The 23,101-nt window shown below is 33.1% G+C and overlaps 1 protein-coding gene across 1 annotated transcript in view; it reads left to right on the forward strand.

Moving 5' to 3' along the window:
- Window positions 1-23,101, forward strand: part of LOC126886950 (tensin) — a 1,001,992-nt gene that overhangs the window by 707,524 nt on the left and 271,367 nt on the right. Inside the window, exons 5-8 of the mRNA XM_050654136.1 lie at window positions 6,945-7,169; window positions 13,557-13,729; window positions 17,926-18,075; window positions 22,320-22,483. Of these exons, the coding sequence (XP_050510093.1) occupies window positions 6,945-7,169; window positions 13,557-13,729; window positions 17,926-18,075; window positions 22,320-22,483 (712 nt within the window). The remainder of the gene's footprint in view (window positions 1-6,944; window positions 7,170-13,556; window positions 13,730-17,925; window positions 18,076-22,319; window positions 22,484-23,101) is intronic.

Here is a 23,101-nt window from a genome sequence, read left to right on the forward strand (position 1 = left end):
CCGAAATTTTTCAGAAAGTGGTAGACTCGCTCAAATGAAGCAGTTAAGACCATTTTTAAGACTTTTGTAATCATCTTCCAAAAATGACGATATACTGTGGACTATTATCAAAGAGTCCCCTTTTTCCAACATGTACATATTATTAACGAGGTCATGCAAAATAATTACTATATATATAAAATATAATAAGCGAGTCTTCTACAGCTGTCGCCGCTTCTCGCATTGTCGAGCGTTGTTCCAGCGTTTTCTGTCGAAGCAATGTTCAGTTTTTAGGTCTCTGGCAGTCATTGCATCTTCGACATCTTCTCTCCAGGATCGTCTTGGTCTACCTCGTTTTCTTCTAGTGGGCGGGGTCCATTTTTCTATTTTTTTCGGCCATTTATTTTCAGGCATTCTCTGTAGGTGTCCATACGAGTTGAATCTTTTGGCTTCGATTGTATCTATTATATCTAGATCAATTTCCATTTCTCTCCTAATATCTTCGTTTCTCACCCTATCAAGTCTAGTGAGCCGGCAACATCGTCTCCAATAGTTAATTTCCATGGCTTTAATTTTTAATTTGTTTGGTTTATTTATTTTCCAGAGTTCGGCGTCGTACAACCCAATACTTTCTATTATTGTTTTATACATTCTTCTTTTATTTTCTTTTGTTATTTTATTAATCCACAATAGTCCGTGTAACTGTCTGGTGGCTGATCTTGCTTGGCCAATCCTGGAATGTAAATAATTACTAACCATCTGATTTTTTTTTCTGTTGAGTAGTTAATATTTATGTAATTTAACTCCCACATTATCCTACAAATTGCGTGGTACATTATGCTGGTCCTATGTTCAAAAGCTGTAGTAAAAATACCTGATGTAAAAATAATAATTATAAAGCTGAATCTTTAAAAATTTTCGTTTGTGGTAGCTAACAGAGGTAATAACAGTGATGAAGTATGTTGATTTGACGATTCTCAAAAATTTATTACTAACTGTTTTTTGGTAATTCTCAAGATAATTATCTAAATTAACTTAAAAAATATTTGTCCTACAAAAAGCAAGATTTTGTCAAAGAGTCCTCCCTTTTCAAAATGTTTAATGAAAAATAATTAATAACTACTTGATTTTTTTTTCTGTTGGTTAGTTAATATTTATAAATTTAATACCCACGTTGTCCTACAAACTGCATGGTCCGTTATTCAGTTCCTTCAATTAAATACATATTTGAAATTCATGAAATTAAAAATCAATTTATTTTCCGCTATTAGAACTGAGTTACACTGGTACAAGTACGTATGCGAACGTTTTAAGCTTTGGTAAATGTTTCTATGTTAACTTTTGACCAAGATATGAAACTCTGAAATGCTCTGAAGTGCGCGTAAATCTATTTTCAATATCTCTGCAAAAAATTAACATTATCAAAACTTAAAATGTTCGTTTTGAGTAAGTTGTTCTATAACTTCCATTAGCCAGATTTTCAAAAGTTTATAGCTTAATTTTGTTAAGTCTTTTACTTATAAACGAATTAATTCGCAACGTTTTAGTGAAATTTTTAATGTATAATTGTTATTTTATTAATAACAATTAAGTAATTTTGCAAAAAATTCTTAAAGCTGAAACAATTACCTTTAAAATTCGAATGCCTATCTTGCAGTTGTTTTTCAACAATTTTCATTTTGTTAAAATTAAATCTCTCAATAATTTATGAGATACAATAATTTAAATAATTAATTTGTTAATAACAAACATCTGACGGGTTGGTTCTCACTGGTACCCTCGAAAAATCGAATCTAAGCACCAAAAAAAAACATCAAAATACCGAGAGGGCATAAAAGGACATACTTAACCCCCCTGGACCTCGATTTTTGACCATTCGCTTCGTTATCGATCATTCGCTATCTGTACACTAAACAGATACGAAGCGAATACGTTCGATAACGAAGCAAAGGGTCAAAAATCTAAGTCCTGGACCTCGATTTTTGACCATTCGCTTCGTTATCGATCATTCGCTATCTGTATTCGCTATCGATAACGAAGCGAATAATCAAAAATCGGTGTCCTGGACCTCGATTTTTGACCCTTCGCGCGAAGAATCAAAAATCGGGGTCCTGGCTCCTAAACTAAAATGAATAAATAAATTGTGGATTCGAATTTTTTGCCAATTTTTTCCAGCAATTTAAATACAATGAATAAAAAATGTATTTGGGTTTTGATAAAATTTGCGTTCAATTGAAATTCAGAAATCATTTTAAATTTTTAACCTAAAAATCTCAAAATAACAAAGTCATTTAATAGTGAGTGGGTTCCCGTGGTTTCTTCTGTATGTATAAAAATCAATGTACACTTAAAACTTATACAGTGTGTCTGCGTAACTTAGAACTATATGGGAAACTTTTTATTATTAATATTACGAAAAAAGTTATTTTCCATTAAAAGCACTGCATGATCTAAAACCAAAGGTGCAATCATCAGATATCAAATTTTATCAATCTTATACGAGGTATGTCAAAAAGTATGAATAAGAGTACTTTACTCTTGAGCGAAATTCATATTTTTAACATATGTACTTCATATTGATCTTATAATTGCATCTTAGGTTTTAATTTTGTGGAAACCAATTTGGGATAATGGTTGCCAAACTCAACAAAGATAGCACAGAGAAAGAATATAAATTAATAAAAAAATAAAAAAACAATAATTTAAGATATTTATTGAAAACATAATTTTTACGCGTAAAATTTGAGTTGGGTTGATATCAAAAATAATTCATAATTATTGAAAGAAGTATGAAAGACAAAGCGCACATAAAAAAATGTTACATTTTATTTCTACGCCATTGCTATTAAGATCGCGTCCATCTTCAATACTTCAAACCATAAAAGACTTATAGATAACTACACTCTGGGATAAAATGGCGATAAACAAAATGTTGTTATTTATAGATAAATAATCTTCGTGCTTAACACAATCATAAGACAGTTTATCCATTAAGTTTGTTAAACTAAAAACTAGTGACAATGATTCCTAAGGAATTTTGTAAAAAGAATCGATCTAATGAAACATCTCAGGTGTACTTTATTCGAGATTATGGTTTACACCTTTTTATTAAACTTGTAAGTGTGGTTTTATACTACTGTAATTATTCGTAAATTTCACAGTTTACCTCGAACCTTCGTTTTTTTTTAGATCTTATTGTTATTGTATAAGTATTGATTGTGATTGGAGAGATCATAGCTCTGACTTTTTTGTTAGCTAGGTACATTTCTGACAGTTTTACTAACATGTAACCGAAATTTCAAATAGATATCTTCTTATTTAGGTACCATATCCTTTAAGGAGGTATATAATCATCACGGCTATTTTCATTTTGAAACTGCAGCTTTTTTCAGATTATTCAGCCAGAAAAGGCCTCTTCCAATACTGCGTTTTACCTGTATTTTACCCTGTATTATACCGGGTGTCCATTTATATTTTCCCCCATTTTAACTACCTATAACTTCTAAACGGTTCAAGATAGAAACATGCAGTTTTCGCTGAAATGTTTTATTTTACTAAAAGTTTTGTATGAATCAATTGAGTTTTTTATGTCGCTTTCAATTACGAAAATAAAAATGGCGGATTTTTGAAAAAAACTTTGTTGACTTTTTTTTAATGGAACACCCAGTATATTTTTTTGTAAATTGAAAGAACAATCATTCACCTATCCAGCGATATAAAGTTTTTTAAAATCTGTTGTCAAATCACTGAGTAATTACTTTTTAAAATGAGAGGTGCAGCGTGGATATCACATACCTAAATAACATGTAACTAAGCAAAATGATATTATGTTGTGATTTTCACATTGCATCTCTCATTTTAAAAATTAATTTCTCAGTCATTTGAGAACCGATTTAAAAAAAAAATATATCGCTGGATAGGTAAATGACCATTTTTTCAAGTTACAAAAAAATATACTGGGTGTTTTAATAAAAAAAGTCAACGTTTTTTTTTCAAAAATCCGCCATTTTTTATTTAAAAGCGATATGAAAAATGTCCATTTACCTAAAAAATTCAAAAAACGATTATTTACCTATCTGGCGATATAAAAATTTTCAAAATCGGTTGTCAAATGACTGAGCAATTAATTTTTAAAATGAGAGATGCAATGTGGAAATCACATAACATAATATCAATTTGCTTAGTTAGAGAGTTGCACCTCTCATTTTAAAAATTAATTACTCAGTCATTTGACAACCGATTTTGAAAAACTTTATATCGCTGGATAGGTGAATGACCTTTCTTTCAATTTACAAAAAAATATACTGGGTATTCCATTAAAAAAAGTCAACAAAGTTTTTTTCAAAAATCCGCCATTTTTTTTTCGTATTTGAAAGCGATATAAAAAATTTAATCCATTCAGACAAAACTTTTACTAAAATAAAACATTCTATCTTGAGCCGGTTAGAAGTTATAGGCAGTTAAAATGGGGGAAAATATAAATGGACACCCGGTATTTTGCAGCATTATATACTTATTTCCCCTTATCATATCATCAATATTGTAACTTTTTTTATCTTATTCCAACTTATTTTTAATATTCTTCTCTATCTCAAATGCTACAAGTCGTTTAATTATTTCTGTCTTAAAGGTCCATAGGCACCACTCCATATTTACCCCATTCTTACTTGAGGTGAGGTAAGCCAAAGTCTTTAGTGCATAGTACTTCTCCCATTTTATTTAACATCGCCCAAGCTTTCTCAATTTTTATTCCAATTTCTTCATTGCGTTATTTTATTTTTATTTTTTTCTACTGGCAACCCTGTTATGTTTAAAGAGTGTTGTTACTATGTTTGTGCCATTGATACTAAGTTTCGTCGTGTTAATGCTAAGTTCACTTTTTTCGCTAACATTACTGTTCTATTCAGAAGTGCCTGCAAGTCTTATCTCTGCAATTATTGTAGTGTTATCGGCAAATCTAATATTAGTCTAATATTAGTGGTAGGTCTGCCGTTGTTTTTACGTCAATTCAAGGACCAAGGTATTCGAATCATTCTTCTCTGCTAACATATCTCAAATGCCTCTAGACGATTAAATGCCATTATCAAACACACAGTATTTTTCTATTAAAAAGCTTAACTAAAACACTGATGTGGTTCTCTTATATCATTTGTAAAAGTTCAGCTGGGATGTTGTCTGGTCCAGTTGCTTTCTTGGCATTTCTTGGTTATTGCATGAAGAACTTAGATTTTAAAATTTCAGGTTTCTTTTGTAATTATTTAATTTTTGAACATTGATCCGCCATCCACTTTTCTTTAATCGATCGTATTTCTGTTTTATTTCTCTTTGTTTTCTTCTGAATTCATCTAGTATTTGTTCTGTGATTCACTATACGATGTTCTTCTAGTATCTTCGATTTTATTAACAAGGGACCGTTCAAGTATTACGTAACGTTGGTTGGGGGGGGGGGTCAAAAATCTTCAAAAATTGCGTTACGGGGGGGAGGGGTCAAAAATCGCGTTACGTAATACTTGAATTATAACCTAAGAGTTAGTTCATGATCCCCCTTTTTAGTTAATTATGCATTAATATTACCTAGATCCGAGTATTTGACGTTATTGAGTGTTTTTATAGCGATTTTCATTATGTCTATTATTCACTTTTTCTAAATTTTTATTTTATTGTTGCAGGTTTTGTGCCTTTTTTCAGTATTTTTCTAGCTGCGGCTTTCTGCCTGTTATATTTTGCACATATTTATCTGACGGGTTTGATATGTAATCCCGTCTTTTTGTGTTCTTTAGGACTATTTCGCTTTCTTGATCGAACAATTCTGTTCTTTGTATTTTTGTCCATTGAGTGTCATTTATAATCTACACTCTACACCTTCCTTTTCATTTTCATTCATTTCCAAAACCTGAGATATATTTTTCTTATTTCTAGCTGGTATAACTTCTTATCACCCCTTCTTTCAGTTTCGCCACATTTCATCTTTCCATTTTCTTATACGTATCTGTTGTCTGTGTTCAAATAGTCTGTATGGCTATCTGGTCGTCTCATACATACTTCGTGTCAGTATTATGATGTCAATTATGTTCTTCCATAGTTTGATTTCCAGGTGACGTTCTGGATATTTTTACTAGCAAACTTGGTGGTTTTGATAACCAAGTTGAGATAAAACATTAAAAAGTAAATAATACAAACTCTACACTAGGTTCGCTTTCAAGATGCAGTAGAACTAAACAAACCGAGACACGTTAAATGCTGCTAGGAGCACTCCCGAATCATAATTTACAATGTATAAACTTTGGAAATCATGATTTGGGATTTACAATGTATATACATTGTAAATTATGATTCGGTTGTGCTCCTAGTGGCATTTAACGTGTCTTGGTTTGTTTATTTCTACTGCATCTTGAAAGCGAACCTTGTCTAGCCATATCAATTATACCATAACGTCACCCTAATTAGCAAAACTCGTAACTCTATTTTTACTCAATTTGTGAATATATGCGCCATTTGTTTGTAAATTAATTTATCTGTCTTTTGACCAAATCCTGTAACTCCATCTAAATGTAGAAATTAGATATAAGCGAAAAAGTAAACCTTGTAACTCCGTATCAGCTTTTGACTTCAGAAAACCACGTAACTCCAATTTGTTTTATAATGCTTGTGTGCTTTTTACCTCGTAACTCCAAATTAATATTGGTTTAATTGGGACAAACCTCGTAACTCCACAAAATTTTAGTAAATTTTAAAAATGATTCTCCACAATCAGGTATATTATTTTATTTTAAAAGGTTTGATAAATTTTGACAGAATGGCAAAATTTATTCGAAATTCAAATTTTTGCGTCTCCTGAACAATTTGTCGTTTTGGAGTTACGAGTTTTGCTAATTAGGCTGACGATAAGCTTTTTTGAAACTAATTTTTGTAAAGGTAAAGATCTTGTAAATTAAAATTGTATCATTTGTTTATTTTTATTTCAGATGCTCCGTTCCACCTCCTACAATGGCTTCGGAGAAGCGCTTACCAGTCAACCGAGGCCTTCTCGTGGAGGCAATGCGAACCCCTCCAACACAATGGACCTGAGTTATGTCACCGAGAGAATCATTTCTATGTGGTTTCCATCCTCTGCAACACCACATTCTTATAGACAAGGCCAACAGCAAGCGTCTCATATGCTTAGAAACAAACATGGTGATAATTATATGGTAAGCTTATATATTGTATGCTAAAAACTCAATAGCTCTATGCTTTCTTTGCAACTGAAAAGGTGGATTTCCATCATATTGCAGCCAAATACTGTTATCTGAAAGTTTCTGGTAATCAAATTTCTAAATTAAAATGCCAATGGAAAATACTTGAATTTGAAAATAACTAAACTAACTCATATATATCACTGTTTTCCAATAAATTTAAATAGGCTGACCCATTTAGTTTCTTTCAATAAAAAAGGTTCCAATTATTATATCGTCTATTATTACAGACCACCCATTAAGTTTTTTTGGATACTGGGTGTGATATTTACGCATCCAACGAGGATTGTTACGTGACCAGTATCTACATACGATTACGCCGATTTGCGTTTCCATTAATAACAAAGGTGACCTCATTGCAAACCAGAACAATATTTGGAAAGCTTGGATCTTTTGGATCGTACCATTTTTCTTCGTGCAAACTCTTCACGTTTATCAAAATCTGACAACTCTAGACAGTACTTAACTCGTTCGCTGCCGTCTCGATCAATATGACCGAGGAAGTAGCTTTCCCACAGGCCAACTCGGTCAATATGACCGAGAATTTTTTTTTTTCATTTTCATGCCAGAGACACATTTCCACGAATTTCTTAATATAAGTGACGTAAACTTTCATAAGACTTCATTATCCGTGGAAATCTACTTCTGCGCAGCTTGGTACAAAGAATGAAAATATTTTCTCATCTGCAATATACCACTTGGCCTGAACGTAAAAAACCATACAAAACACTCTGGCAGCGAACGAGTTAGGCCGCAACTACATTGGATCCGTTTTTCTCCGATCAGATCAGATCAGATCCGACGTCGCGTCGGATTAAAAAATAAACCCATAGTATTAAATGGCGGTGCCTACATTGGATCCGTTTTTCTCCGATCCGATCAGATCAGATCAGATCCGATATCGGCCGACGTCGGGAGTAGCTTCTCTTATTTTCATCGAGAAGTGTTTGGTTTGATTCCGGTTTTTGCATCTTTATAAGTTAATTTAATTTTTTGTTTTGACTATTTCTTGAAGTAAATCAACAATAAATAGCTTCCAAATCTTAATATTTAATTTTGTAATACGTGTCTCGGTGTCTCTAATTTTATAATGTTGTCTTGAATATAAGGTTTACAAAATCTCTTTATTTATAGGTATAAAATGTAATACCTCTAGCACAGAATAGGAAACAATTATTGTTTCCTATTCTGTCCCTCTAGGTAAATAGTTTTATTAGGATGGTCAATTTCATTTTCATTATAAAATTCTAACGGGTACTACGTTTCTTTGAAATCGCCAAAATAATCTTGGATAAAACCTTAAGCGTCGTTTAAACACAACGACAAGTCACAGCAACTAGTTGTGATGACAAGTTGAAACGCTGTTTAGACGCTGCGATTCAATGCGATACCACCTTCAACCCAACTCCAACTTTGATAAGTTGTGCGATGCACCGTTTACACACAATGATAAGTTGCAACAACTCGATTGACCTTGATAAGTTGTTTGATTTATCGCTGTGTTTAAACGATCCTTAACAAAGAGAACCGAAGTTTATTACTGCTCAATTTGTGATAAAACCGGAAGTATAATTCTAACGTGCTATGTACTAAGAGTTATAAATCATAAAAGAGATTTTTCGGGATTCTTCTTTATTTTGAATAATTTAATTAATAAGATATTACCAAAGTAGAAAGTAAAATAGTTAATTACTAATTTATTAATCATATTTCGTCACCATTTTGATATTTAGTTGTAATAGTTATTTCATCAGTGGTAAAAAACACTTTGAAAGGTCCTAATAAAAAATTTTCATTTTTGACTTATACTCTTAAAACATAGCACTCTAGAATTATTATACTACCTATTAAGTGTTACTATATCTTTTATATGAGAATATTTTTTAATACGTGCCACAAGGCTAGTTTGTAATAAATCAATGTATTTATTCTTTTCTCATGAAATATTTTACATTCTTGTGACGAAAAAGTAGGATCTCAAATTTATCAGGATAGTTACGTAGATTTTTGTTTTTATTAAATTCTCCTGAAGATCTGTCTTTATTAAATTTATGCATCCATCTACGTTTTTTTCTACGTCTTTTAAAAACGTTGTTTTCCAACAACAGCCAACACATTAACACATCTTCATTGGAACTCATTGTCGGTGGTCGGTGGTCGGAAGTTAACGGAACTAATGTAGGCACCCTCGCCGGAGAATCGGTCTATACGCTCTGAGCTTCGCTGGTGTCGCTCCTGGCGGATTACTAATTCAACTTTCACCGGTAATTTATAAATTTATTATTTAATTGTTATCGCTTAATATTTACAACGCAAAAAAGTAATTAAATTGTAATCGATTTTTTTTAAGATTTTGCTAATCATTTTGACGTTCTATTGATAAAATATGAATTTCTTACTTCGGATACTTTCACAATTATCGTGTAGATGGCGCTAAGATTAATATAATTACATATTACGGAACATTAAAAAAACTTAAATTCAGTATTTAAAACGTAAGTATATTTAAGGTAAAAATATATACCACAGCTTTGACCAACTAATATTTTTTATAATTAATGTTTTTAATTTTAATTTTAAATTAATCACTTTGACATTTATGTCAAATTTCCGGTAAACGTTTACAGACTTGCCACTACTGGCGCTCGTGAATTTGTAAATATCCCCTCTACGTACGAGCTCACAGCGTATATCGGATCTGATCTGATCGGAGAAATACGGATCCATTAGGGCTTTTCATTCACAGTCATTTGTTTCGAGCTTCTGTCATATTTCGTATAATCCGTGTATATTAATATTATACATAGATTGTACAACATATGACAGAAGCTCGAAACAAATGACAATCGATGACAAGCCCTATGTAGTAGGGTGGAGCGCAAATTTATTTTTTCGAATTTCATTTTCGCGGGGTGCGGAATTGATGCGTCTTCCATTTTCGAATGAAAAACTTAAATGACATTTTTTCGTATTTTCAGTCTAAAAAGTGCCCCACTGCGATTGAAATTTTAGAATTTCTTAATTTTTTTTTAAATTTGATAGAGTCAACGATGATGTTTTTTATTCATTTATTAGAGCTATTAGAACTATAATATGAGGAAAAAAGAATAAATAGTAAATATAAAATAAAAAATATATATACTTACAAATTGAAGAATAACATTAAAATCGCTATGAACTATTATAGTCTCTCTTAGTATCAAACTTAGGCATCAAAAGGCATGATTTACGCGTATTCTTAATGAATCCGTCTCTCCTCTATGACCCACAGACGGCAGCACTTGCTTCTGTAACTAATTTGACACACCTTTCAGTGGATTGTGTGTGACACGTAATTTTTCTGATATTTCTCAGGATTTCATTTTCCACAAGCTGTGGCTCTATGATTGCCTGAGATATTATTTCGGTATTAATACTCTTCGTAAGTGGAGGTTCTGTCTTGGTTTTCCAATCTATCAGATCCATATAATCATCAGCATCCATATTTAAGGTAGGTACCTGGAAAATACGGAAGACTCCGATCTCTGATGTCTCTCTGATTTTCAATATTCGGCGGAGTGCAAGTTCTCTGACGTACTGTCTGTTGTCGGCTAAAATTCCTAGTAGTATATTCTCTGAATGGCCAAAGAATGCATTTTTTTGTATAACTGGGTCAATAACATCCTTCAAATGGTTTGGCAAATAGCACGACAGTTTTATTGTATCATGTAAATGTTTGGCACCAAAAATACAAATTGGCTCAGTCTTGATCTTGAACCACATAGGAGCATACACCGTTAAAATAAATGTGCTTAATATGATTAGGTTTTCTGACGGACTTTGACTTGATACGTATAATCTCAAAATCCGGTTCGCCATTGTCAACCATCTAGAGTGAACTAGTTTACCAGGATTTCTTTTCGCAAAACTTGCATCACAATGTCCACTATTGATATACTGACATATATTTGCAGTAGATATAGTTGATCGGTGCTTAACTCTTGTGTCGATTTGGTAATATCGGGCAACGCACATTGAATTGCATCGAACGGAACAACTGGTAATACTTCACAGTTAGTAACAGCCTTGCCAATGGGACCTATGAAACTTTTTGGTCCACTTGTTGTGCCATCTAGATGTTGAAAAAGATGACGCAACGTCAGTTCATTAGCGTGTAGTTGGCATATGAGCCATTGGAGTGGACGTTGAAACTTGATTTCCAATAAAAGAATAACGCCACCTTTGATTCCTGTGTTAACAGCAGTCCCATCACAACCAATAGCCATTATTTGATTTGCATCGATAGACTTGGAGGAAAGGAATGTCAGAATAGAGTTACAAATCGTTTTGGCGTCACCAGTTTTCAAAGAAATATGGCCTAGCTATTCGGAGTCCGGTTCTTTCAATATAGTAATATGCTCCTCCTGAGTCACTCTTCTACGACCATCTTCGTGTATTAACGTTTTATCCTTTCTACCATCGTAAAATAATCCGATGGTGTCAGTATCAAAAATTGTAGGTTCATCTGAGATAGTAGCCCTAGCTTTAGAACGAGCTCTTCGAACTCTGCTTCGGTCTATAACCCGTGATGAATCGCTCTCTGTAATAAGACCAATGTCTTGGAAAGCTGCAGAAATGATTGCAGCACCAGCACGATCTGAAACCCCATAACGATCTAATGTTCTGGCAACAACCGAAAATGTGACATCAGTCATTGTGAGTGAAGTAGTGGATATAAGAGATTGCGATTGGAAGTCCTCAGTTTCATCACTTTTCTTTAATGTATCTGTCTGCTGAACATTCGATCGTGCCTTTGAAGTTGTAGGTGATTTAGAAGTACTAGGAATAGATTCCACCTCTATTTGCAAGGCTCTTTGTTCTTCACGTTGCTTTTGTTGGTGTAATCTATGTAAATTCATCTCATTTTTTTTGGTCGTTTCACGATCTAAACTACCAATCATCATTTTACGGTCAGTTCGTTGGTCGATTAAGAAATTTCGTTCTGGTAGTCGAATTTTTCGGTTTCTAAGACAGTTGCAATCTGTGAACTCTAAACATTTGCAAGTAGCAATATCAAATAATTTCTTGCTATCCTCACCAAACTTGAACAGCTTCGCTTTGTAACCGTCTTCGTCCTTCCTGCCTTTATAAGGTTTCAATAATGTTTTATACTTATCGTGGTAAGCTATAATTCTAGATAATATTGTTTTGTGTTCTACGATTGGTATTGAAGCTTTGCGCCACATCTCCTCTACTCTTTCCGTCACAATTTCACTGGTTTTCCGCACACAGTTTTTATACTGTCTTTTATAGTCTTGAGATACTAATATAAACAACTTCATTATATCTTTAAACGTAGGTAACACATTTTTAGGGAGCTTACTGCCAGAACCAAATATTGGACAAGATACTTCACTCCGGAGTAATGCCATAGTTGTTTATAACAACAGTAAACGAACTCACACAAAATTTGTCATAACACTAAACTTTGACGATTAAGCTTTGAAGCTACAGAAAACGGTACTAAACCAACCGATTATCGAAACAGTACTGAACAGATAGTGAATAATTAATACCTACTTAGAATTGAACTGTAGTGGGAGAGTGAAGGTCCACTCGTGTGACAGGTTATAACTGTTTCTTTGCACCGTTAGGTCGGGGGTTGGCCTGCAAATTCAAAATAGACCAATTTTAGTAGCGCCGGGGCAGTTATTCTAATAGAAATAGAAAGAAGTGTTATTGAAGTTTTCGGTTCGTATCCTAAAAGCGAATTGATACCGCATCCCGCATATGTAAAAAGGCAAACAATTTTTTTTTTATAATTTCAAAATTAAAATCACCTTGGGGCAGTTTTTAGAGTGAAAATATAAAAAAATGACAATTAACTTTTCGAATCCTTTCCCACAGTAGCATCGATTCCGCACCCCGCGTTTGTGAAAATTGTTATTTCATTTTTCCCCATATAACAGCGCTCCACCCTACTATGTAGGTGCCGCCTATCGGATCGGATCGGATCTGATCTGATCTGATCTGATCGGATAAAAACGGATCCAATGTAGGTGCGGCCTTAAGTGTAGATCCTCATCTAACATAACACAAACATCTAAAGATTTGTCTTCAGCTGATAAAATATTTCTTTCTTTCTATTTGGATAAATATTTTACTGTACCAGGTCGGTTTAACTTTTTTACCAACTTAGAGTAGATCTTTTTATGGGATTCATATTAGGATCATCACCATCGCTCTAACCTACCCCGTTTTTAAGCTAACCTTACCGAAAACCTTCCAAATGTATTTCTTATTTTTATATACCTAACTACTTAATGATCTAAGAAAATTAATATATTATTGTCTTTTGTTTAGGTGTTTAATCTCTCCCAACCCAAACGTGCCCTTAGAAACGAACATAAGCACGTCAAAGAAGTAGGATGGATGCCCAATTTAGCGCCACCTCTGGAGAGGTTATGTAGCATTTGTAAAGAAATTGAGTCATGGTTGTCAGGTGACCAACATCGAATAGCAGTTTTGCATGCCAGGTAAAATTAATTAAGACAGAATAAAAATCTATTTTTATATGTTGATAGGACAGTATACATATACCGAGTCATTGTTATAATTACAATTTCCTACAGTTGCTTATTTTAAATTTTTTTGTGCATTTGATATCTTTGATTTCTTTGATTTTTGTGCTACAATCAACAAGGTCCTACGCCTATGACAAGCCTAACAAGACACAAGACACACGCGATGAACGAACCCTAGATGCTAACGTCATTAGCAGCAAATTATAAACAGGAACGAATTGTGAACAAAGGCTCAGTTGGTCGATCCACGCTCTTCGTAGTAGACGTGTAGAAATCAAAATGCAGCAGAATTGTGTGTGGAGAAGCTTCGACCAAAAATAATGTTGTTATGAGGAGTAATAATGTAGGAGGCACATATGCTGCTCTCTCTGATCCAACCGAAACAAACCCTGGCGTGAAGTCACGGATTGCAACGAACGAAATGGCATAGATACCCTAGCGACAACTGCTATCAAAAGACTAAGTTTTCAATCTAATGACATATAAAATAACATAAATTTCAGTCTGGTGGGATGTAGAGTAACATTATGTTATTTTATATGTCATTAGATTGAAAACTTAGTCTTTTAAAATTGAAATAATTCAGAGAAAAATAGAAAGATCCATGTTGGGAATAAAACTACAAGACAGAAAATCAAACAAATGTATAAGAGAGAAAACAAAAGTAAAAATGTAACTGAACATATAACAGGGTTAAAATGGAGATTTTTGGGCCACAACGCGAGACAGGAAGATAAAAGATGGAATGCTGACATACAAAACTGGAAACCGTGGACAGGAAGAAGAGGCAGAGGAAGACCTCAGATGCGATGGAAAGACGATATTGTAAAAGCTGCAGGAACTAACTGGAAAAACGCAGCCAAGGACTGACGGAAATGGAAAGATTTGGGGAAGGCCTATGTCCAAAGTTGGATAGAAATGGGCTAAAAGAAGAAGAAGATAAAAAATAACTTTCCTGGTAAATTTTTAGTGATTTTAGTAACTGTGGTAGTCACCAGAGAGTTCAAAATCTTGTAAAGCTTCTGGCTGCAAAACTTCATTAAGTTTTGTGAACAGAGATTCTAATGTATAATAGTTTTATTTTCCTCCTTGTAAATATGTATTCTCTTTGACTAGTATCGGTGCTTCAAGACGTTTTCTCAGTTAAAACTACCCTATGAGTATTTTTTTTATTAAACATAGCATTCTTTCGTTAACGCTAACGAGGTCAATAAATTTTTTCTAAGAGGATATTTTTGTAGTTGTATCCCAGTTTCACGTATATCCTATCTATGGACGAAATACAACACTAATTGATTGCTATTGGAAAGCTCTACATGGGCCGTATTGTAAGAATAACATAAATTAAATAGAGGTACGCAATCGGATATACTAGTGAATAGAATCGTAAATAAAGTGGGATATGTATCTTGGAATACAAAAACAAATGGCCGAGATATTAATAAAGAAAATTTGAGAATTGGTTACGTTCGTAGTGAAAGAAGAAAATTTCTTTTCCCAATCATTTTCATAACTTAATTTTTATAGTTTTTGTTATCGCTTTCTGAGTACATGTTTTCCACCTTTCAGCACAGTAGTTAATTGTCTCGATATAGGTAATGCAGCTAAATATTGTATGCATGTATACATAATATGGCATTAAACGACAAAAATTATACGAAATTATATTTTACATTTGGTTTTGACGTTTCGATTTTCAATCTGGAAATCGTATTCAAACAATTTTAAGGATTAAGAAATTATGTTAACCTGTAATGTTTATCAATTGGCGCTTTGTGGCAGCTTTGGACCAGCTGTTGTAGGCAAGTAGCCATGTTTTGGGTTGAAATTCTGAGGGTTGAAATTCTGTTATATCAAATTCTGATCTTTATGCGCTTATGTGATTAATAATTGTAGATTTAGATGATATATCTCTTACCTCATATTAACCTGTTAATGTTAGATATTCTTATTGCTGACTCCTTCTTTCAGTATTGATAACCAGAGCTCGCTACATTCTGTTGATGAATCTGTTACATTTTTCTTAATTTAGTTGAGCGTCGTAGCTTATTTGATTTTTCTCTTTTTGCTTTCTTTTCTTTATGATTGTTGAGGCATCTTTTCATTGTATTTTATGCTCATTAACTCAGGCATATCTGGGATCTGTCGAAGTCTCAGTTTTTGATAGATGATTCATGCTTATTTATCCTAGCACGTACTGGTCTTGAGGTTTCTCCTACATAAAAAATGTTGCATTCTAAACGTTTTTAATAAATGCAGTTCTTTGATCTCTTCCGTGTGTTCTTTGGTTTGGTTTTGACCAGATAGATCTCAGTGTCTTTGTTGTTTTGAATATTGTGATGTTCTATCTATTTCCTATCTTTATAAATATTTGTAAATGTTGTAGTGTTATATGCGTTTCCCTTGATGTTATAGTGTGATAATTTAAATATCTGCTGTGTATGTTGGTTTTCTGTAGAATTTAATTATACATCCTGTATCCCTCTTTATAATTAACACTTCCAGCAAAGGTAATGAGTTGTTGTTTTATTTTTCCATGGTGAATTTGATTGATTCTTCTTTACAGTTGGTGTCCATCGGAAATTTATTGAGTGCATTTGGTTCATGAGGCCAAATGGAGAACAACTACATCATCTACATATCTCCACCATATTGTGGGTTTTGGTCATATTTGCACAGTATGTTTTTACTGTTAACAACCCACACCCAAAATCCAATGAATGGTTGACACAAATCCACATTTCAACAACGCTTTTATTGTACTATTAATATTATTTGTAATATAGGAGAATACCAAGCAGGCTTTAGAAACAATGGATCGACCGCAGAGCAAAAATAATATAAAATAACATAAAATAAATCCAAACAACCTGTTACGAACATAAAATGGTTTTATATACACTATTCATAGATTTTAAACAGGCCTATGATAAAATTAATAGAAAAAAAATGTATGACGCCCTACGGCAAATGAAAATCCCAGAAAAACTAATCAAACTAATAAGAATTACCTTAAATATGACATCTAACGAAATAGTGTGGAACAGTCACAAATCGGAAGAGTTTGTAGTCAAAAAAGGACTTAGACAAGGTGACCCTCTATCAACTGTGTTATTTAATCTAGTTTTGGAAACAATTATTGTAAGGAACAGCAGAATAGAAACACAAGAAATGATCTACCGAAACGAGCATCAATGCATGGCCTACGTCGACGACCCAACACTGCTAGCAAAAACTAATACCGAATTAAAGAAAATCATGAGAAGACTAGTCAGAGAGGCAAAAAAAATTGGCCTAGAAATAAATGAAGAAAGGACGAAGTATATGGTGCTAGGCAACACAGAAAGAGAACCTGAAGATATGCTAAAGTTAACATAGTTCGATGGAAAAGAATATAAATTTAAACGAGTACTTTACATATCTAGGTGCCATAAAAGATGAAAAAGGACACGAGCAAAATGAACTAAAGCACAGAATAGCTAAAGGTAACCGAAAGGTCGGAAGTTTAAGAAAATTTTTAAAATCAAATTACGTATCAAGAAAGGCGAAAATCAGAATATACCAACTGTAATCAGAGCAACAGTCACCTACGGATGTGAGACATGGGTACTAAACAAAACAGAAGAAGAAATGATAGAGGTGGGAACGCAAGGTAATGAGGACTATTCTCGGGGGGGGGGGGAATACGGCAGACGGTTGGCAAAGAAGAACTGATCAAGAATTAAGGATGCTTTACAAGGAACCAAGTATAACAAGATACACAAAGGAACAAAGAATCAGGTGGGCAGGTCATGTAAGAGAGGATGGATAGGTCAAGAATGCCAAAGAAGATACTGTTAAGAAGACCTGTTGGGACAAGGAGACGAGGTAGACCAAGAAAAAGATGGCACAAAAAGTTTCAAGAAGATATAGGATCGATGAAAATTACAGACTGGAAAGAGAAAGCGAAAAATAGGATACAGTGGAGAAACATAGTGCAGCAATTTTTACATAGGCATAATATATAAGACATTAGCATATATTGGCATTTGTGTTATGTAAAATTGTAATTGTTAAGTTGTAAAGCCCTAGGCGTACAAGGCCTGTAGAGCATATTAAATAAATATTATTTAATAAATAATATTTGTAATACTGTAATTTTGTTTTAGGGGAAACAAGGATAAACTAGGCGTGATAGTGTCATCGTACATGCATTACTCCAGCATATGTGGCAGCGCCGAACAAGCCTTAGATAGATTTTCAATGCGAAAATTTTTAGAAGATAATGTTGGACCTCTAATTTTACCTTCCAATAAAAGGTAAGAGAAGTATTTTTTAATTGATTGAAACGGAAAATATAAAACACAAATTACAATAATATTATTTACTCTCTATTGAGCGTAAGACTAATACAAATAATTAATAGGCAACATCAGCGTGCGGAAAACGCGTTCCAAGATTGTAGCTGTAATTTTGAATATTTTGTCGAGATATTTGGTACACATACGTAATATATAGACTAAGAGCCGCTATAGGTGAAATTTCTTAATCATTTTAGGCACGACGGGACCCTATAACTTAAATAGTAGAACCTAAAAGAAAACGTTTGAACACTGTGCCGTCACTTTTCAGTGGCACATGCGTCTACAGTGGCGCATCAAACTTTCCACTTATGGACGGGATACATAAATTAAAAAATACCCTCCCTCATTACCAGAATTTCATTTTTTTCATTTTTTTAAGTTCTATGTGATTAAGACACAAGATTCATCGTAATTTTAACCCACCACCCCCTTCTCCCTGCCCCCACCATCAAAAACTTTATTTTTCGATTTTATTTTTTTTTTGGTGGGATGCAATCAATTTTAAAATTTCAAAAAATTCACACGCATTGTTAAGGCTTTTATAAAACACGTCTATTTTTTATAGACCTGTAGGCTGAGTGTACATAACCTCAAAAAATGTTTAAAATTTTTTTTTTTTGGAAAAAAGTATATAACTTTTTTTGGGGATAGCTGCAGATCTAATTTTTTGTTAGTCTTGTGTATTTTATCAAACACTATATTTTTAATTTTTTCAGATTTTTCTGTAACGCTGGTCACCTTCAAAAATCCAAAAAACTGTTTTTTAAGGGGGTTTTGGGGGGTTTGAACGTGTTTTTCTGATTTTTAAATATTCTAAAGGACTCAGTTACTTCAAGTTATATATAACCTACAAAAACAAAATTGATTTGATATAATATGAAGTCTATAAATAGGGAAAATTACCCAAAACCCCCCAAAAAACAGTTTTTCGGATTTTTAAAGGTGGGGAGCCTTACGGAAAAATCTGAAACAAATTAAAAATATAGTGTTTGATAAAACACACAAGATTAAGAAAAAATTAGACCTGCAGCTATTCCTCAAAAAGAGTTATACGTTTTTTTGAAAAAAAAATTTCTTTTAATTTTTTGAGGTTATGTACACTATACCTATGGGTCTATAAAAAATAGGCTTGTTTTATAAAAGCCTCAGCTATGCGTGTGAATTTTTTGAAATTTTAAAATTGATTGCATCCCACCAAAAAAAAATAAAAACGAAAAATGAAGTTTTTGATGGTGGGGGCAGCGGGAAGGTGGTGGTGGGTTAAAATTACGCTGAATCCTATGTGTTAATCACATAGAACTTAAAAAAATAAAAAAAAAATTAATTCTGTTAGTAAGGGAGGGTAACTTTTAATTTATTTATCCCGTCCATAAGTGGAAAGTTTGATGCGCCACTGTCGACGCATGTGCCACTGAAAAGTGATGGCACAGTGTTCAAACGTTTTCTTTTAGGTTCTACTATTTAAGTTATAGGGTCCCATCGTGCCTAAAATGATTAAGAAATTTCACCTATAGCGGCTCTTAGTCTAATAGTAAAGAAGACATCTATAATGTTTATTTAAATAAGTTACAGGGATGAAAAACTAAGAGAAAATGTAGTGTGATTTTTAATTTCAAATATCTCATTCAAAAGAAACGTTTTATTTATTATAAGGGACTTTCGGCCGTCGATAATAATTTAGTCTTTCATTCCGCCTTTAAATTTTTTAAAAATATTTATTAGTTTTTTCAGGATTCGAAAAAAATGGACACCATGTCCGTGGTGATATTTTTCAAATCGAACATTCGCTATCTTTTTCATACAACGCACTAAGTCAAATAGAATATGATGACAAGACACTGACAGTTTTAAATATTTGACATGGCATCGGGAATATTTTGAGTTGTTGATTAAATACATTGATAGTGTATTTGATAAATAATTGATTTAAGTCTTGAACTTAATAAAAAGTTATTTATTGTTTATTATTTGTGAAATATCCAAGCAGAGAATACATCAGGATATATTCTGTGATCCAAGTATTTTGTTGTTAAAGATGTTCAAAATTGTAAGCGTTCCATAGTAACAGTATATTAGTAAAAAATCACTTTAATACTTTTCCTCTTTTCTCGATTGAGTATTATTTTTGTTGTACATATAAATTATTACAATCACTGAATACATAGTTAGTGAAAAAATTATCACATTTATTAACTGAATTAATAATTTGCAATTATACAAAAAATATCAGTTATCCAAGAACATTCAAAAGCCATCTCTTTAAAAGTTAATGATGACATTGTCAAGTAGAATGACATTCTAGTAATGTTTACATATTCATACCAGTGTGAATTTTACTACACGTAATTTGCTGTGTAAAGACAGAAAAAGTAGGGATAGCCGTAAAATATTTGCGAATTATATTCCGATGGCCTTAAGAAGATCAAAAAAATACACTTTCTTCAAACTTTTTTATCCCATGCCTAGATTTTGTGTCACATTGGAATTACTAAACATCGATTATCTATATACAGATGTGGCCCAGCTCCTTGATGGTTTGAAATTTGAAATTTTCGAGCCATTTTCCAAAATTTGAAATTTTTGGCAAGTCGCAATTAAATAATTAAGTGTAAAAAAGGTATTACATTTTTCTCTCAGTGTTTAGATTTCTTATAAAACTATAAAGTGAAATAAAATGGTTCACATCGATGTTTCAAATAGGCAGATAATTCTACAAGCAGCATTTAGGTACTATTTCAGGATATTTTGATTCTTCATCTTCCTTCCATCTTTGTCTGGGATGGCCTACTGATCTTCTACCGTCTGGTCTATCAAGAAAACACTATTTTTACACTCTCTGTCTTCCTCTAATTTTCCACATGACCTGCCAATTTATTCGGTTAGCTTTTATATGTCTGACGATGTTTTCAGTACCACACACAGTCACCAATTCAGCTACGCAGCACCTTCTCAACTCTCCTGTTCATACCTTTGAGGACCAAATATCATTCGAGATTTTTTCTTTCAATATCCAGCAGCATATTTATTTCCCTCTGATGTTTAACTTCCATGTTTAACGTCTATGTTTAACTTCCATATGTATCTAATAATTGGACGAATAATTGGCATGCACAATCTTAATCTTAATGCAGATTGTCTTTTTAGCAGCTTAGATCTTAATAATGATGATAGGAAGTTTAATTTACACGCAGCTAACCTTGATGAGACTTCTTTTTATAATATGTGGTTGTCATCTGTTATTACCGCCCCTAGATATGTAAACTCTTTTACTACTTCGAAGTTATAGTCATTAATAGTTATGTTCTGCCTAACTCTTGCTCTTGGATTTTGGGTTACTAGCATGTATTTCGTCTTCTCTTCATTTATTCGAAGGCCCAAACTACCTGCTTCTTCCTTGCTTTCTAAAAATACCTCTCTCACATCACTTGTAGAATGAACGACTGCACCTAGATCATCAGCAAAGGCCAACAATGGTTTTGATCCTCGATTCGTAAATCCTCCTGTCAGCTCAGATGATATTTTACTTATTACATATTCTAAGGCAAAATTGAATAGCAACGGTGATACGGGGTCTTCTTGTCTTAAGTCCTGATGTTACATTTATTTTTTTTACATTGGTTGTCAGTAATTTAAGACATTTAACACAATAATTAAAACTAATTCAGAGAAATTTATTGAGAGCCACAAATAATCCTTTAAAGAGCCACATGTGGCTCACGAGCTACAGTCTGGCCATCCCTGAATCTATAACAAGAAATCGAACTTGACTGCCTTGGCAACATTTAGCGCGCCTATAAGTATAATAATTATTAAGCAGGCCACGCACTGAATTGGCATAGAGCGATCGGCTTGGCTAAGAGCAATCGGCAGATTTTGTTATACATGGAAATAAATAAGCCACCGCGCACCGCCTAAGAACGTTCGACTGTCGTTCGCTCTATTGCTCTTAGCCGAGCCGATCGCTCTATGCCGATTCAGTGCGCGGCCTGCTTTATTGTTATCACAATATTGTGTCTTCGTTTTTGATAGTCTAGTATCACTGTCAATGTCGCATTGCCGACGCACTGTTGAAAGTTCGCAGAACTTTCGAAAAAAAAAATGTTGATGTAGCCTCTTAAAGCGATATTTTGGTCTAATCTTTTTTGATTATTTATTATTTCTGTTAATATTCGTAATATTTATTAATTTTCTATTTACAGATATGTTGACTACTTTGCCGGACTACTTTCCCACCACATCAAAGTAAATGCGGCACCGATGTACCTAACACACGTCACAGTGTTAGGTGCTCCATCGTTCTATCAAGGTGGATGTAGGGCTTTCTTAAAATTGTATGAGGGGCACACTCCTGTTTATACCTCTGGTAAGTTTGTTTTGATTTGTAGCAATACATATATGTATTTTTATATAAAATAACATATAAAATTCTACAATTAAAAAAATAGGCAAAGAAAGTGTAGGAATTAGAGTATGTAAGTAAGTAATTGGAGGTAAAATACAAGGATAACAGAATTGCACTAATCAACCCTTTCGTTCAAGAATTAAACTTTAAGATAAAAATCTGAAATTTGCAACATAGCGAGAATGATTTTTTTGCAGATTTTTGATATTAATTTTACATTTTTAAAATAGACAGTTTGGCCACTACAAGATGTCCTCATATGAAGACGTCGTGAGCCAATTCAGCCAATGGAGTAAAAATATTAGACATTTTATTAAATACTGACAAAAAACAAAAACTAAAGTGTTTTGTTCAATAAGTAATGTATGATATCTTACAAAACATTTTTTTCTTTACTTATACAGAGATGAACATTGTATTTGTCGCATGTCCCTTACAACCAGCCAATTTACCTAAAAATTAAATTTCTTTGTGAACTCACAACGTCCACAAACGAGTACACGCTTTTCAGGAAATCCGTGGTAGCTATTTTTAAGCAAAACCGCTATTAACAATAGTTTTTTAACTATTTATGAACAC

The sequence above is a fragment of the Diabrotica virgifera genome, chromosome 6, assembly GCF_917563875.1.
Source record: "Diabrotica virgifera virgifera chromosome 6, PGI_DIABVI_V3a".
In the NCBI taxonomy this organism is placed as follows: domain Eukaryota; kingdom Metazoa; phylum Arthropoda; class Insecta; order Coleoptera; family Chrysomelidae; genus Diabrotica; species Diabrotica virgifera.